The sequence below is a fragment of the Epinephelus lanceolatus genome, chromosome 2 (assembly GCF_041903045.1).
Source record: "Epinephelus lanceolatus isolate andai-2023 chromosome 2, ASM4190304v1, whole genome shotgun sequence".
NCBI classification, from domain to species: domain Eukaryota; kingdom Metazoa; phylum Chordata; class Actinopteri; order Perciformes; family Serranidae; genus Epinephelus; species Epinephelus lanceolatus.
In genome coordinates this window covers 27,942,412-27,957,046 of record NC_135735.1, presented here as the reverse complement: position 1 = coordinate 27,957,046, position 14,635 = coordinate 27,942,412, and the positions used below count along the sequence as shown (strand labels likewise).

Genomic DNA, 14,635 nt, shown 5'->3' with positions numbered 1-14,635 from the left:
GTCTTCACTTGAAATGATACAAACAATGTGTTTCACCAATGGCTTCATCAGGTTTTGATGATGACTGATGAAGCCATTAGCAAAATGCATTGTTTGTAACATTTTAAGTGAAGACTAAATTAAAAGACGAAGCAATTAAGCCCTTTTATGTGTGGTGTATCTGCTTATTTGCTATCAAGCATAATTTTTAGAAATTATACATAATAAGAAAAAACTGGGCTGATAATACAAAACAAAGATACTGAGAATAAAGAGACGGACCAGTGGGGTGTAAAAGTTGTTTAATATCGGTGTGAGCCACAACAGCCTCACATTCATTTGTCATCACATCATAATCCTCACTGACATGTACAAAGGAATATTCATCAAGCAAGAACAAGGATAGTGCATTGTCAAGCAGGCACAAAACACGCAATATATTCAATTTACAATGATATACAACCAGCCTGCTCATCATATAATAATGTTTGTTTTTTTAATATGGATGAAAAAATGGTCCAGTGTCAAGCTGGTTCGAACCCTTAAAGCTTCTACTGGAAAACCTGATAAAAAAAAATAAAAAGGGCCTTCACTGCCCATACTGCAAGGCATTTAGTTCAAGTACATTTTTATTTTAAAACCTATTTACGTGGCTCAGGAGCTACTGGGTTAACCATTAAGACACTGTTAACATTGTGATGACAGTGTGTAACCAACCCTCGTGGGAGGTGCTCTCAAATACATGAAATGCTACATGGATAGTTATACAGCAGAGATTGCGTGGAAAAGCCAATTAACCCTCTCTTTACTTTAAGACCCTAATTAGTGTGTAACACTCACCAATATGATTAACAAAAGAAAAAGGCTAAAAAGCATAACCAGAGTGTGGTGTGAGTATTGTGACCAAAAATTGTCAGTAAGATGGTTTTATTGTAACAGCTAAGAGTCAGTTAAGAAGACGGAGACTGTGAGGTAGTGTGAGTGAATGAAGAGGGCGTGGCTCATCTCATCTGTTCCCAGCTCTCATGGGTGTCGACATCAATGTTGACTCTGAATACTTTGGGACACTGCGAAGGAGACGACACCCTACAGTACATGCGATCCAATGACATTGGTAAAATCGGTGCACAAAGCACATTAACAAACAGTTCTAACAGCTGCCTTTAGTGGAAAAATTAATAAGAGCCGGGCTAAGAAAGGGTTAAAGTCTGTTGGAAGACTATAATGGTGATGAAAATGTAGAAATTAAGAATTACTTCCTTGTACGATGGTGTGAGAAAGAAGACAGTCAGCAGTGCCTTTGAAAATTGAATCATCTGAGAAGCCTGGTCTCCCCCCTCAGGAAAAACACATTTATATATTTAGCTATCAACATAATGAAGTGGCAGCCGAGGCTGGAAGCATTGTTATTAGCTCTATAGATGTATGGTTTGAGAAAGGCAACGAACATCAGTATAAAATCTAACTCATATGATACCATCACATGATACTAGCACAGTGTGTAACTGAACAATGCACATCACAGCTAATATAACTGTCACATGATGTCCACTAACTGTGAATGTTAAAATGTATGTCTCAGTCAATTTCTGTTTTGTAACTTGAGCTCAGTAACTTTTCAGACCATGGCTACAGATGACTCTGTGGTGTGTACATCAGTGTCGTTGCACTGTAGGACTGAATCAGAGCTTGGAAGGAAGGCACCTTCAGTGAAATGTTCACTGCAAACTGACCTGACTGTAAAGTGATGAGTAATTTTTTCCATAATTCCCCCAAGAATATAAAAACTGCAATTTAAAAAATGTTATTATCCAGGCCGTTTACGACTTGTGCAGGACATCTCCATCCCTCCTTTTGCAGCTGTCCGTGAGATGAACAGGGGATCACTCTCAGAGCCCTGACAGTCTGGACCAGATGGCGCTCGAATTCTCACCTGAATCCAGTGGAATATTTGCCCTGAGGCTGCATGTCCACCTACAGGTAAAGGGCTGATCTGTTTTGCTGATTCTGGGGCTGTTTTTCCTCCCCTTTGTTCTTGTTCCAGTTCTTTAGCCCTTCAGGTAGAGAGGTGTCCTCCTCAAGTTCCCCCAGCCCTTCTACAAACTCCTCATATGAAGTCTTCTCTTGAAAGGGACGGGCTCCTAGCAGCTCCACCATGTCAGCTTTGTCGAGAATCTCCTTTTCTAGAAGACGTTTTGCCACCTGCAACACATGACCAATAACAGTAAATAACTGGTAGTTTTATGACAATGGCTGACCACATTAATAGACAAGTTATGATATCACAAATAGATGTTTAGGATGTCGAGGTTCACCATCTTCCTCACAATCCAAACGTTTTTTTTAAAAAAACTGAACAAACCATAATAAGCTATCAAAGTGCTGCATCACACTGGCTCTTCATCTATACATCTATTTACTGAGCGATAATAGATCTCACCTTCTCAACCATTTCCTTCCTGTCAGTGACGAGCTTCAGTGTTCGCTGGAAGGCAGAATCTATAAGCAGGCGGACCTCCTGGTCTATGAGCTGGGCTGTGGTTTCACTGTAGGGCTTCTCAGTTACTACATCACCCTGCTGGGGGAGGTCGAAGGACACCTGACCCACTGCATCGTTCATTCCAAACTGTACAACCTGAAGTATGAGGAGAAAATAGCACTGTAAGTCAAAGGACAAACCGTTTCGTATGTGACTTTGGTAACAACATTCTCTGACTAACAAAATGTGCAGAGTGACCTGTAATAGTCTGAGCGGTAAAAAGACTCTAATCTTCAAGTTGACACTGCTGCAGTCTGCAGGAAGCTACTTGTTAGCAAAGCTCAACTGAAATAATAGTGTACAGTGACAAAGGAGCTGCAGTGTTTATCCTGTCACTATCTTTTGAGAAAATCAATCTTGAAACACGCTTGGTATACAGAATGTAATTGTAATTATTTTGTAACTGGTGTTGCAGTTTATTATTACCTATTTTTAAGGAATACTTACTTGCAAAATGACCATTTTTATATAAATTACTCACCACGACTCACCATTGAATTTGTTAAGAAATCTTTGTTTTTCTTGCATGCCTTAACAGTGCCCATAGAATCCGAAAAAGGAAAACATTCATCATGAATTTAAGTAATCAGGGTCCGTATTTAGCAACAGCATAACTATATCAAGACATCTGTTTACATACTCTCACACAACTTGAGCAGCATAATCCAAATCCTATTAATCCAGTAATCTGCTCAATTCAAATATGTGCATTTTTGCAAAAACGTGAAGATCGAAAACACTGTGTTTGGAAAGTACTGAGCATGTGGCTGGATAAATGAGACTTGGATTACACTGCAAGAGATATGTGAGAATTTGCAAACAGATGTTTTGATATAGTTTTGCCTTTGTTGAATACAGACCCTGATTACTTCTATTTATGACAAATGTTTGCCTTTCTTAGATTCTTTATCTACCATGGAGGCATGCGAGTAAAACAGTTTTCTTCAATAAAGTCAAGGTAATGAGGTGAGTTCCTTCCTTTATTATGAGTCATCACCACCTATTCAACAACTTCTATTCAGCATATGAGAGTGTTTGACTCCCAATCACATAAAATCTAATGACAATGGATTATTACATACAGGAGTTTACTGCCTTGTGTATCTGTTAACACACTGTAAAATGTAATGATAACCTGTGCATACGCAGACTGTGTCACCTTCCTGAGGTCATCCTGAGCCCCGGTGGTGATTCGCTTAAAGAAAACCTGCTCAGCCACTCGACCCCCCAGCATCATGCACATTCTGTCAAACAGCTGCTCCTTGTTGAACAGGTACTGCTCCTTGGGCAGATACTGCGCATAACCTAAACCTTTCCCTCTGGGAACGATGGACACCTGAGGGAGGACATTATGATTTATAAATTAACAATATCATTGTTTGGTGAGATCCTCACAAGGTAAAAACAAGATTATGCAATGCTGCAGAAGAATTACGACAGTCAAGCGGCACTGTGAGAGAAAAGAAAAAGGAAACAGGGTGACTACCTTAAGTAGGGGGTCTGCATGTTCTAGGAACCAGCCTGCCACAGCATGTCCGGCCTCATGATACGCTACAGTAGTTTTCTCTGGGAGCTGCAGGACCTGAGTCTTTTTCTCCAGACCTGTGAGCAAAGAGGGTGTCTTACCAAATTGCAGTGCATGTGTGTATGTTTTTTTTTTATTACAAGAACTAAGTTATCTGCATAAATGTGGTTAACTTACCTCCAATAACTCTCTCCACTGCCTGCTCAAAGTGCTTTGTATTGACATGTTGGTTGAGGTGACGCGCTGCTATCAGAGCAGCCTCATTACACACATTAGCAATATCAGCCCCTGAGACACAAAAGGAGACACAACAACCAAGTTAGACTGTGCTGTGACAAAAAAAATACAGCAAGAGATACAGAGGACAAACTGTATGATCCTAGATTGATGCAAACAAACACACATCTCTTGCTCTTACCAGTAAAACCTGGGGTTAGTGCAGCGAGCTTCCGGGCTAAAGCCTCTACTTCTATACTCGTGTCCAACTTCAAGGGTCTTAAATGCACTTTAAAGATGGATGCCCTCCCTTTAATATCTGGTGGGCCTGTAGAAGAAAAGAAAACAGACATATAGTGAATTTCAGGGCTTTCTTTTTTTAAAACAAAATGATAAGCAGTGAGCAAAAGCAGATTAAAATAACAGATACTGCAGAGCTAACATCATATATGATAATGCAGCTGATACAGAGGCAACACTACTCCTACACATTGCTGAGCAAGGAAAGATAAGCGTGTCTCAGATTGTAAGACTCATCAGGATGGCACATTTACAAATATTACAGCAGCTGGTCCCGATAACCACTTAGCTCTTCTCCTGCAGTACAGGTGTTCATGTCATACTGCTGATTTTCAAGATGACGCTGACAAGTGGTTCACGGCCAACACACAGCTTTAAACACCAAGGTTGTTTATGCACTTAGGATTACTTCAAGTCAAACAACAGCAGCATAAAAGAGGAAGTAAAGGACCTCAGCTACACAGAGTCAATTCCAAAATGCTGGTGCCAACAACTATAATGTTAAATTGATTTTGTAAAGCTGTGCATCAAACTAGGAAGCAAAGACAATATTGAAAGACAATGTGTGACCAAGCAGCTCCCTGTAAAGCAGCATTGTCTTTTACAAGGAGAGAATTGTTTTCACAGGCAAGCATGAGATCTATGACATTCATCTTGAAGATAGCTGTCAAATATGCAAATATTCTAGAGCTTATATCTCTAGTCTGTTGCCAAAGTGGCGGCTAGGATTGACACAAGGGTAGAGAGGAGAGTGTGATGGAGCATTTGAAGGATCCATCAGATCTCATTTTAACAGTAGTTAAATTTGCGGCCTGATCAAACATTAACTACCTCGGCCATGTAGGTTATAGGTCAGGTTCACTTTGTTTGTTTGTCAGTGAGATTACAGAAAAACCATTGACGAAAGTTTCATTAAATTTGGTGGACGTGTGGAACATGGCCCAAGAAAGCACGCATTAAATTTTGAGTGGATCCAAATCACAAGGCGGATTTTCAAATTATTTTTCCCTTTGGAAAGTTGGCCGTGGTGGAGGTCTGTGCACTCTGACTGCCCCTCTAGTTAGTAATGTGGCTAATTTAAGCACCTTCATCAATCCAATACTGTTTACACAGAACAACAGAAACACTAAAGGACAGGGAGCTGAGAGAGTCAACAACACAGAGAGGAGCGGTGTGTCCCGTCCCTCATGTTGGCCTCCAGTCATCTAATCCTTCTTTTATAGAAAGCCAGCTCTCTCATTTTGACCCAGTTTTCTTTGTCAGAGAGAAAACTGCCCGGCCCACTATTGTCCAGCACTGCTGGCGTACAGCAAATTAGATCTTAGCAGGCAGAAAAAAGATCAAGCATTTTAACCACAAAGACAAAAGTGCACAGTATGCAACACACGCTTTTAATGACATGACAAATGAGCAGGCGCAAAAGAACAGATGCAAATCTGAGAGGCTTGAAGCTAAATTCTATGGAAACCATAGAGGGAGTGTGTCAAGGTCAAGCTTAGCACCTCGTCTGAAGCAGGCAAAACAAATCTGCAATAGCAGCGACCACGTACACACATGCATTCACACACACAAACACACTCAAAAACACTTATCACTACACTACAGTGATTTATGACGATGTAGTGAAAGCTATTAAGGGTTCTCTCTTAAACCCGGCACAGCGCAGGACAGCACAAAGCAACTGTGATTCATAGTTTCCGACCAACACAGTTCTCATTTTCAAGAATAGCACCCATGTTATGTAAGTAGCAAATGTACTAGCACCCGTCTCTGCACCCATGAGCATGTAGGTCTTAGAATGAGGTGTGGTCAGGCACATTGGTGGCACATTTCTATTCTGAGGCAGCAGAACGTGACTGTGCCATTGACCAACAAAAACTTGGTCTCAAGTCTACAACGCAGTATCTTCCTGCTATTTAAAGGGCACATTATTCAGGTAGTAAGATGCACCTACATAGGTGTGTTCACAACATGCGTACACTATGTTTGTTACATACACAGGGTTGAGTGGATGGGTTGCAGGTGTGTGAAGTAACACATACATAATAAGAAAAATACTGATTGCATTCTTACATTCATCTAAAATGTGAACGGAGCAGAGAGCAGAGCAGAGCTGCTGTCCGATTCCCAATTAAGAGAGACACTGTGCTCATTTATGCACGAGGAGCAGCGTAGCTTTATAATTTTGCGCTGGGTGCAGGTGGACCCTAATTGGTTGAATTCATGCTACACCCAAAACATACCTCTGATTAATTAAGGGACTAAAGACAACCCCTTTGTCCCTTGCGCCTTACTTTGTGCCCAGATTATGCACCATTTAGCTCACAAAAGTGCAGCTGGACAGGCCTTTAATGCACTCACACCATGCACTTAAGACAATGTGCTATAGAGCTTTTAATAGGGCCCTTTGAGTCTCTATAAGAATTGTCAAATCTTAAACTAGTTCTCATGCATCCACAGGAGAGCAGGACTTACAAAGCTAGAGAAGAGGCAGACAAGTGCTACATTTTTACCTATATATATATGTCGATCAAAACGTCCTGGCCTCAGCAAAGCTGGATCCAGGATATCAGCTCGATTGGTGCCAGCTAAAACGACCACGTTAGTGCGACTGTTGAACCCTGTTGAATGACAAAAACAAATAGCAAACAAAGTCCTTGCAAAACCAGGAATGGGAGAAAGGCTTGAACGCTGACAAAGATCACGTAACTACCTACCGTCCATTTCCACAAGCAACTGGTTGAGCGTGTTTTCCTGCTCGCTCTGGTTGCCAAAGTTGCCCCCGCCTCTCTTTTTGCCAACTGCGTCGATCTCATCAATGAAGAGGATGCAGGGGGCATTCTTTCGAGCTGTGGCAAACGTATCCCTAATCTAATATGAGACAAACACAAAGAAATCACTTAACACCAACAGGGCACCTCTTCCAAGTGCTCTATATAAGGTAACAATCCAAAGAATCATTGTGTTTACAGATAATGTGGACCATGAGCTACGTGTGCCCCATCATTCAGCTTTAAAACTACTTGGATGAGTGTGGCATTTAGCCTGGTACTGACCCTCGCTGGTCCCACGCCAACAAACATCTCCTGGAACTCTGATCCATTTACAGTGATAAAGGGGACATTGGCTTCTCCTGCAGTGGCCTTCGCGAGCAAGGTCTTGCCAGTACCAGGTGGACCCGATAACACAGCACCCTGGAAACAAAGGTGTTGCTTAATGAGCAATAGAAATGCCTTAACATATACTTGACCCAGTGGAGAAATGTCTCATTTTAAAACCCTTTTCTTAGCTCATATTTTTCTTTGGAGGAAAAAATTCCTCCCTATGATAAACAGGATGGCACACCTTTGGAATCTTGGCTCCGAGGTCCTGGTACTGCCGCGGGTTCTTCAAGAAGTTGACAAACTCCATAATCTCTAGTTTGGCCTCCTCACAGCCTGCGACATCCTTGAACTGAACGTTGATGTTGTCTTTTATTATCTTGGCCTTTGATTCACTCATGCTGAAGGGGTTTACTCGCCCCCTACCCCCACGGCCCCCTGCCATCGGCCCCTGCCGTGTGGCAAAAAGTAAAAAGCCTACCAGCAGTAAGGCTGGGAAAATGCTGAGCAGGAGAGTCCTGTGGGTGAAGAGAAAGAAGCTCCATTAGGACAGCATCAACATGAGCAAATCCAATATGCATCAAAATCACCGGGCTATAGTCTCAGCTACTCATCGGATGAAATTCTCACCCATCACTTTCACTGCTGTAGAATACAGGAACTTTCTGTGAGTCCAGTCCCATTTCCTGTTGGGCCATCTCCAGGTTGTGCTCAAATGAGTCAACACTCCCAATATTGAACCATAAATAGCTCTGAAACATACACACAAAACAGACAACATATAACATGCAATCAGTATACATTATATGTTTTAAATTTTGAAGCAAGACTATGTGAAGTTTCTGAAGATGAAATAGCAAGGAAGACATACTTTTTCCTTACACAACATAAATAAATGTCTTGTTGCTACTGTCTTAACTTTATCTGGTGGGACCTGTAGCTTAGGGTGGCTAATGTTGGCAAACTCTTGATCGTGAAAGTTTATTTTTTGACTTGGAAATTAAAGTTTGACCAAATTATACCCAACTCAATACCCACTTTGCAGCATTGAACCTAATCAGTGAATTGGATTTGGGTGTATGTATGGCTCCTCTCCTCTTGTGTAACTGTTAAACTACACTTCAAAATACCCCAAACTTAATCAACAGGGTGACAAACGAAAGGACATAAAAGCATTTTCATGCAACTAACCACTTCTGACGTGTCCACTCCATGGGCAGGAATTACTTTGACATACTGTTTATTTACAACCTCCAGGTGTGCCACCTGTGTAGACGGCACAAAAACCAAGTTGTTCACAGGGTTGCAAAACAGAAAGGTAAAAGGCACCTCCATTCAGAGGATACCAAAACTATAACCCTTTCTGTCTCTTACCAAGCCTCTGTTCAAGTAGTGATTCACAAAGTCCTTCCAGGAGATCTGCATCCCCGTCTCTCGGAAGTAAAAGTACAAAAAAGCTGAGACCATGCCGGCTGCAGCGATGGCAGAGTAGCGAAGTGCTTTTTCATCCAAGGGAAAATCATCCTGTTAGATGAAGAAATTTTACCATGTTATTAGTGTTTTTGTGTAGTGCATTATGTGAGCATTACTTGAAGGCAGTTATCAGCAAATTTCTGGACATGATTCACACCTGAAAGCGCGTCCACCAGTGTGATTCTTCCTTTTTCCCTCCTCTTCGTCTTTCGTCCCCATCATCATTTGTGTCCCTCTCCTCCCTTACATGAGATTTTTGATCTTTGGTATTTTCGTCTAAATGGTAACAGAAGAACCAGTCATACACTGCAGAGGAAAGGAGAACAGAGGGTGCACATATGCTGCTTGTGATGATGACCCCAACTTTCCTCACCTTCAGCGGATTTGCTGACGCCGGTGCTTTCCTCATTCTTTGGGAAAAACTTTTCAAAACCTAAACCAGTTCAACAGCAAACACACACAAGAAAAGAATTACGTGCAAATGGCTCACATTGACCTGAAAAGATGTAGGTCAGTGTGTAAACTTATTTAGCTCCATTACACAGTGTAACAGCATTAGGGGGTACACTACCTCTTGGTGGTTTGTTGGAGCTAAGCAACCGCGCGAGCGAGAAACTGTGTTGATATAATCCTCCACATCTCCTCTGGATCAGTGACGCCTTCTGAAATACAGATACCATATGATGAATACGTGGACAGGAAGTATACGGCAGAAAGGCTTCATCTCAACATGCTGTATGTAGCAGACGTTAAACCTAATGTAAAATGGCAGACACGTTACATTAGCAGCTATTATCAATCACTCATACAGACTAGCTTTCATGTTAATATGAGATATATGCCCTGCTTTTTTCCAAAGAACATTATTCACAGGATTACTGAAATCTCATTATGGTGTGGACATACTGGACTGTGTCACAGTTAACCTAATTTCATTCATTCAACACTGTTGCAGATAACCCACTTATACAATGAACAGTTCCTTTAAAGCTGCTATTTACTCACATATCTGTCACTGGGGAAGATCAAACATAGATGAAATTATACTTAAAGGTTATAAACACTTTTAAAAGTAAGTGGAATGTGTTTCTTTCACACAACTGCAAAATCTTTGATTGTTGTCTATCACTGGAGCAGCACTGATCCTGGGTTTATGCAGCTAATACTGTTGGGGTTACCTGAGAATAATAAAAATCTAACAATAGCTGAGGAAAGTGCTGCACTGGGTCAAGACACTAGGTGTAGGTAACTGAAAAAAATCAGGTGTTCCTCAAGGATAGGGCAAATAGTCGCAAAGGAAGAAAGAGCAATGACAGCCTCAGCTTACTATGTGAAGACGTCCATGGTTTGGGCTGGCAGCCTATAAAGGCATCAGAAGCACTCTGATTATAAATAAAAATCCTTTATTCACATGGATAGACCGTGTGTTGGAAACGTGTCTTCATCAGGGTATCAGGGCAACCTGATGAAGACTGTCTAAGGTTGAAACATGTTGGTCTATACATGTGAACACAGACTACCACCCCACACCATGGACTTCTACACTGAGTAAGCTGGGACAGTCACTGCTTTTTATTCCTAATAGCTGATATGATTTGTTTTTACATGATCACATAACATAAGCAAACCTTTTGTTCTCATATCAAGGTATAGCTCATTAACACTGTGATCTTGTTGAACCATAATCTTTGTCATCAAAGATGTCAGAAATGTTCAGTTTAAAATGTTGGGGATTTTTTAAAATATTAACTGTGAATTTAAAAAAACTGAGACACTTCAGAGGAACACTTCATCAACAAAATGACCATTTGTAAATCAATTAGTCATGTAACCTCAAATTCTAAGAAAACTTTGTTTTTCTGGCATGCGTCCACTGAAAACCAGGAACATCTCATTTATCTAATTGTATGCTCAGTACTTCCCAAGCAAAAACATTTTAGCTAAAAAACAAACGCTTAGTATTGGAGTCTGGCTTCGAAGAAAGCATAGATACATTTCACTTTCAGATTTGAGCAAAAATGCATGTGTTTGTGAAGTACTGAGCATATGACTGGATAAATAAGACTTGGATTATACTGCATGAGTTGTGTGAGAGTTTGAAGACGGATGTTATGATGAGGTTTAGCTGTTTCTAACTCTGTTTACTTCACTTAATTAGGAATGTTTGCCTTTTTTGATCTCTGGTCACTGCGGAAATATGAAAGAAAAGCACAGTGTTCTTCACAAATTTAAGATAACATGGCATGACTTAGTGATTTACAAAATAATCCTTAAAATGGAATAAAACACTTAGTGCTGCAGTTTACTGTAATTTCTGCACAGCTGCCAATATCAGCCTGTCTGTGTATGGGTCAGGCTCTATTCACCATGCAAAGTCCATCAGAGAGAAAAAAAGAGGAAACTCACTGTATTACATAATGTTTGTTTCATTCGAGTACGCACCATTCCCTTGTGGAAAATACTCCTGAGATAAGATCAACAATATACTGTATATCTGATACATTTTTATTTCTGCATTTTATTTTTATTTATGTTCAGGGGCTAAGTGCAGCCATTTATCTGGCAATCAACAGGGAAAAAAATTAATCTGCAATCAGTTTCTTTGATCTCATTATCCTACTGCAATAGAAAAACAAAAAGTCCATTTAGGGACATCTCATTCCAGCCAGTGAACCTGTGTTACATCTAATTTTGGAGGAAAGAATATGAAAAATAAAACAACCTCCTGTGCAAAAAGTTCACTACTTTTAGATGCCAACTTGCGCACACAAGCGAGTTTTATACTTATTTAATAATTTGCATATCTTATAATATTTGCTTTGCCTATTTTAAAAAGTAAATGCAACTGAATGAGTACGTGAGGCGGATGTGTGAGACGTGCACGGACTTAGCGCGCCCCTCCCCACCACACAGGCACAGAGACACACCCCCTTCAAACACATCATTATGAAACTGAGGAAACTGACTCCTAAACTAAACATTATCGTACGGAAATACCATGAGAGTGCAAACAACTGGGGAACTGTACATAAACAGTGCCGCAGCTTGTTTGTTTACAGGTGTTTGGGGGGTCTGCAGCCTGCACCGAGGAACACTGTGTTCTTTCCCACGACAGACCCCAAACACAGCCACAAAGGGCTCAAACTCCTGCTACACACTCTTATTCAACACATGCAAGTAGCTGGTGTAAAACATTACGTTTGCATACATATTTGTTTTTGGAAAGGAGCGCACCGACTTTACGTAATAGGAAAAACAACAGAAACAATGTCACCGTACCGACGCCAGTGCGCCGCCGCTGCGTAAAGTAGCCGAGATGTTGGATAACTCTCGGCTCCAGGTCCGAACCGCCAGCACCCGGTTTCGAAAGGGTCCGACACCTGCAGACAGCAGCCCCATGGCGTCTGCTTCTTTCTCTGGGCTTCACTGGAGTGGACTCCAGTTGACGAGCCCCAGAAGTACGGTCAACACAATGCCAACTCGTACTCTCGCGAGATCTCAGTTACAAAACACCAGCATGAGGTCTCAGATAAGGAGCGTTTCAGTAAGTCCCATTATGAGATGTTTTCTTTTACAGGTTTAGGATTAGGTTATATCTGAATGGAACATCTACAAGCTAAAACCACTAAGATAATATTTTAGTGTAGCACAAAGCCTGGGATTTAATTCAGTTTGAAGCCTCTGTTTGTTTTTGTGTTTTTCAGGAGCCCATGTAAAAGGGGGAGGGGGTCACTGGGTTTCTTCCTCACATGCTGCAAACCCATGCACACATATGCACCAATTTGTTTTAGACCAGAATTCCTGTTTATAATGGTGCTGTCATTAACATATATATTTTGTATATTGAATATTACATAACTTTACACAGTGTTTGAATTTTGGTTCAGCAGCATAAGACGTCCTGTACTCTGCGTTAATGGCAGTAATCCAACTCCTCCTCATGTACACATGTGTTCTCCTCATGGAGCCAAAGTAGGCGTGAGTGATTGATGCAAATGTGCCCAGAACATACTATATGACTATATGACAAAGAGGTGTCAGTTTCATTCTAGTTCATGGTCCATATATAACCCAGTTTAATCTCAAGTGGGTCAGACCAGTAAATCATTGCATGATAACCTATAAATAACAGCACCCCCACATTTTTCCCTCTCTGTTAGTGTAAAGAAGTACATTGTGAAAATGTTCACCCAGTTACAAAACAGATGATGAACGTGCGGAGATGTCTCAAGAAAAACATGTCAAATTCAGTCAGTCTACGAGACCGGGGTTGGTTGTCACATTTTTTTACTCTCGTTTAAATTGCTCATCATCATATCATCTTTCAACAGTCATTCCTACATTAAATAAATGCTGAGCTTGAAATGGGTATCCCTTTTATTTTTCACAACCTATTAACAAGATGTAATTAACCATCAAAGACACTCTGACACATTGTGAACACCAATCCCATCACAAAACTGGTTGTCACAATGACTAGGGTTGGTTGTCCCTATAGTTACCAATTGGGTTTCAGAAAAAAAATAAAGATTTAATAAAATGTGCAACTTTTTAGTTTTTTAAGATAAAACACCATGCAAGTTTTGAAATTAATACCACCTCCATACATGTACTCATCAATGCCCCTTGTGTTGAAACCATAAATTTGTACTCAGCGTTTGTTTGAATGATCCTCTGTAATGAAACTAAAATAAAGAAATTTACAGTGTTGAAAAAAATCTAGCCTTTATCAAAGCTATTGCTTCATGACAATTCATTACGAATTTAACATTATTAAATAACATGTAACATGTATGTAACATTACTATAAGTTTAAATGTGAAACAGCCTGGGTTGAAGTGTGTAACTGTAGAGATACAACATTGCTTTTGTGACAACCAACCTGTGGAACAACCAATCCCGGTCTCCCCTACTCACTGTCGCTACATGTGCATTTTTCTATACATTTCCACTCCTGTGTAGTGCTGTTGGCATCATCACAAGAAAAGTAAAGTGGAAGCTACTGAGAAAGCAGGTTGCCTTACAAACCATTTATTACTGAAACGTTTTGGCAGTGTCTTTGGAGCAGGGCTCCACCAATACTGATAGATGTTTGATATGGATTCTTTTGTGCTAAAGCTGCAGGTTGAAAATATTTGGCACAATGTCCAGTATATCTAAATATGACCACAATAAGAATTCTTTGACAGAAAGAAAGAAAGAAAGAAAGAAAGAAGACTTCTGAAGCAGCATTTCATATGAAGAAGGCTACTTAGTGTTTGCTCCTGAAATCTGCCATCTCAAGGCACACCTGTATTTATATCTGTGCACAATAGCCTCTATTACATTTGTTTTGACTCTTATCACAACATAAATGTTTGTTTTTATTTACTAATATCGCATAACAATTGACAAATCAACCATTGCTCATGAAATATTTATTAACAAAATGATCCAGGGATTCAGTTTAAACTTTTTAAAATTCCGTCAGAGCACCAATAACAAATCCATTTATAAAGTAAG

At 40.4% G+C, this 14,635-nt stretch overlaps 1 protein-coding gene across 3 annotated transcripts; it reads right to left on the bottom strand.

Annotated features, from left to right (window-relative positions):
* Window positions 1-264: 264 nt before the first annotated feature.
* Window positions 265-12,621, bottom strand: LOC117257035 (mitochondrial inner membrane m-AAA protease component AFG3L1-like). Of its 3 annotated transcripts, none has more exons than XM_033626879.2 (17): window positions 12,413-12,621; window positions 9,705-9,795; window positions 9,507-9,566; window positions 9,291-9,409; window positions 9,035-9,184; window positions 8,852-8,926; window positions 8,291-8,412; window positions 7,905-8,178; window positions 7,616-7,753; window positions 7,277-7,430; window positions 7,073-7,180; window positions 4,462-4,587; window positions 4,221-4,331; window positions 4,005-4,120; window positions 3,654-3,854; window positions 2,420-2,614; window positions 265-2,181 (listed from the first exon to the last, which is right to left on the bottom strand). In XM_033626879.2, exons 1-17 carry the CDS (start codon window positions 12,530-12,532, stop codon window positions 1,954-1,956), a joined length of 2,388 nt encoding a protein of 795 aa, XP_033482770.2. In that variant the 5' UTR covers window positions 12,533-12,621; the 3' UTR covers window positions 265-1,953. The 3 variants fall into 3 exon arrangements, with proteins under 3 accessions (XP_033482770.2, XP_033482788.2, XP_033482779.2); XM_033626897.2 differs by having other exon boundaries at window positions 3,678-3,854; XM_033626888.2 differs by having other exon boundaries at window positions 9,705-9,792; window positions 12,413-12,609.
* Window positions 12,622-14,635: the final 2,014 nt, after the last annotated feature.

Excerpts from the sequence above, each read along its gene's own strand:
- LOC117257035 (XM_033626879.2), bottom strand. The coding sequence starts at position 12,532 with ATGGGGCTGCTGTCTGCAGGTGTCGGACCCTTTCGAAACCGGGTGCTG. Across the intron at positions 9,410-9,506 it reads CGTCAGCAAATCCGCTGAAG|ACGAAAATACCAAAGATCAA; the intron begins GTGAGGAAAGTT and ends GTTACCATTTAG. Across the intron at positions 8,927-9,034 it reads ACTACTTGAACAGAGGCTTG|GTGGCACACCTGGAGGTTGT; the intron begins GTAAGAGACAGA and ends CCGTCTACACAG.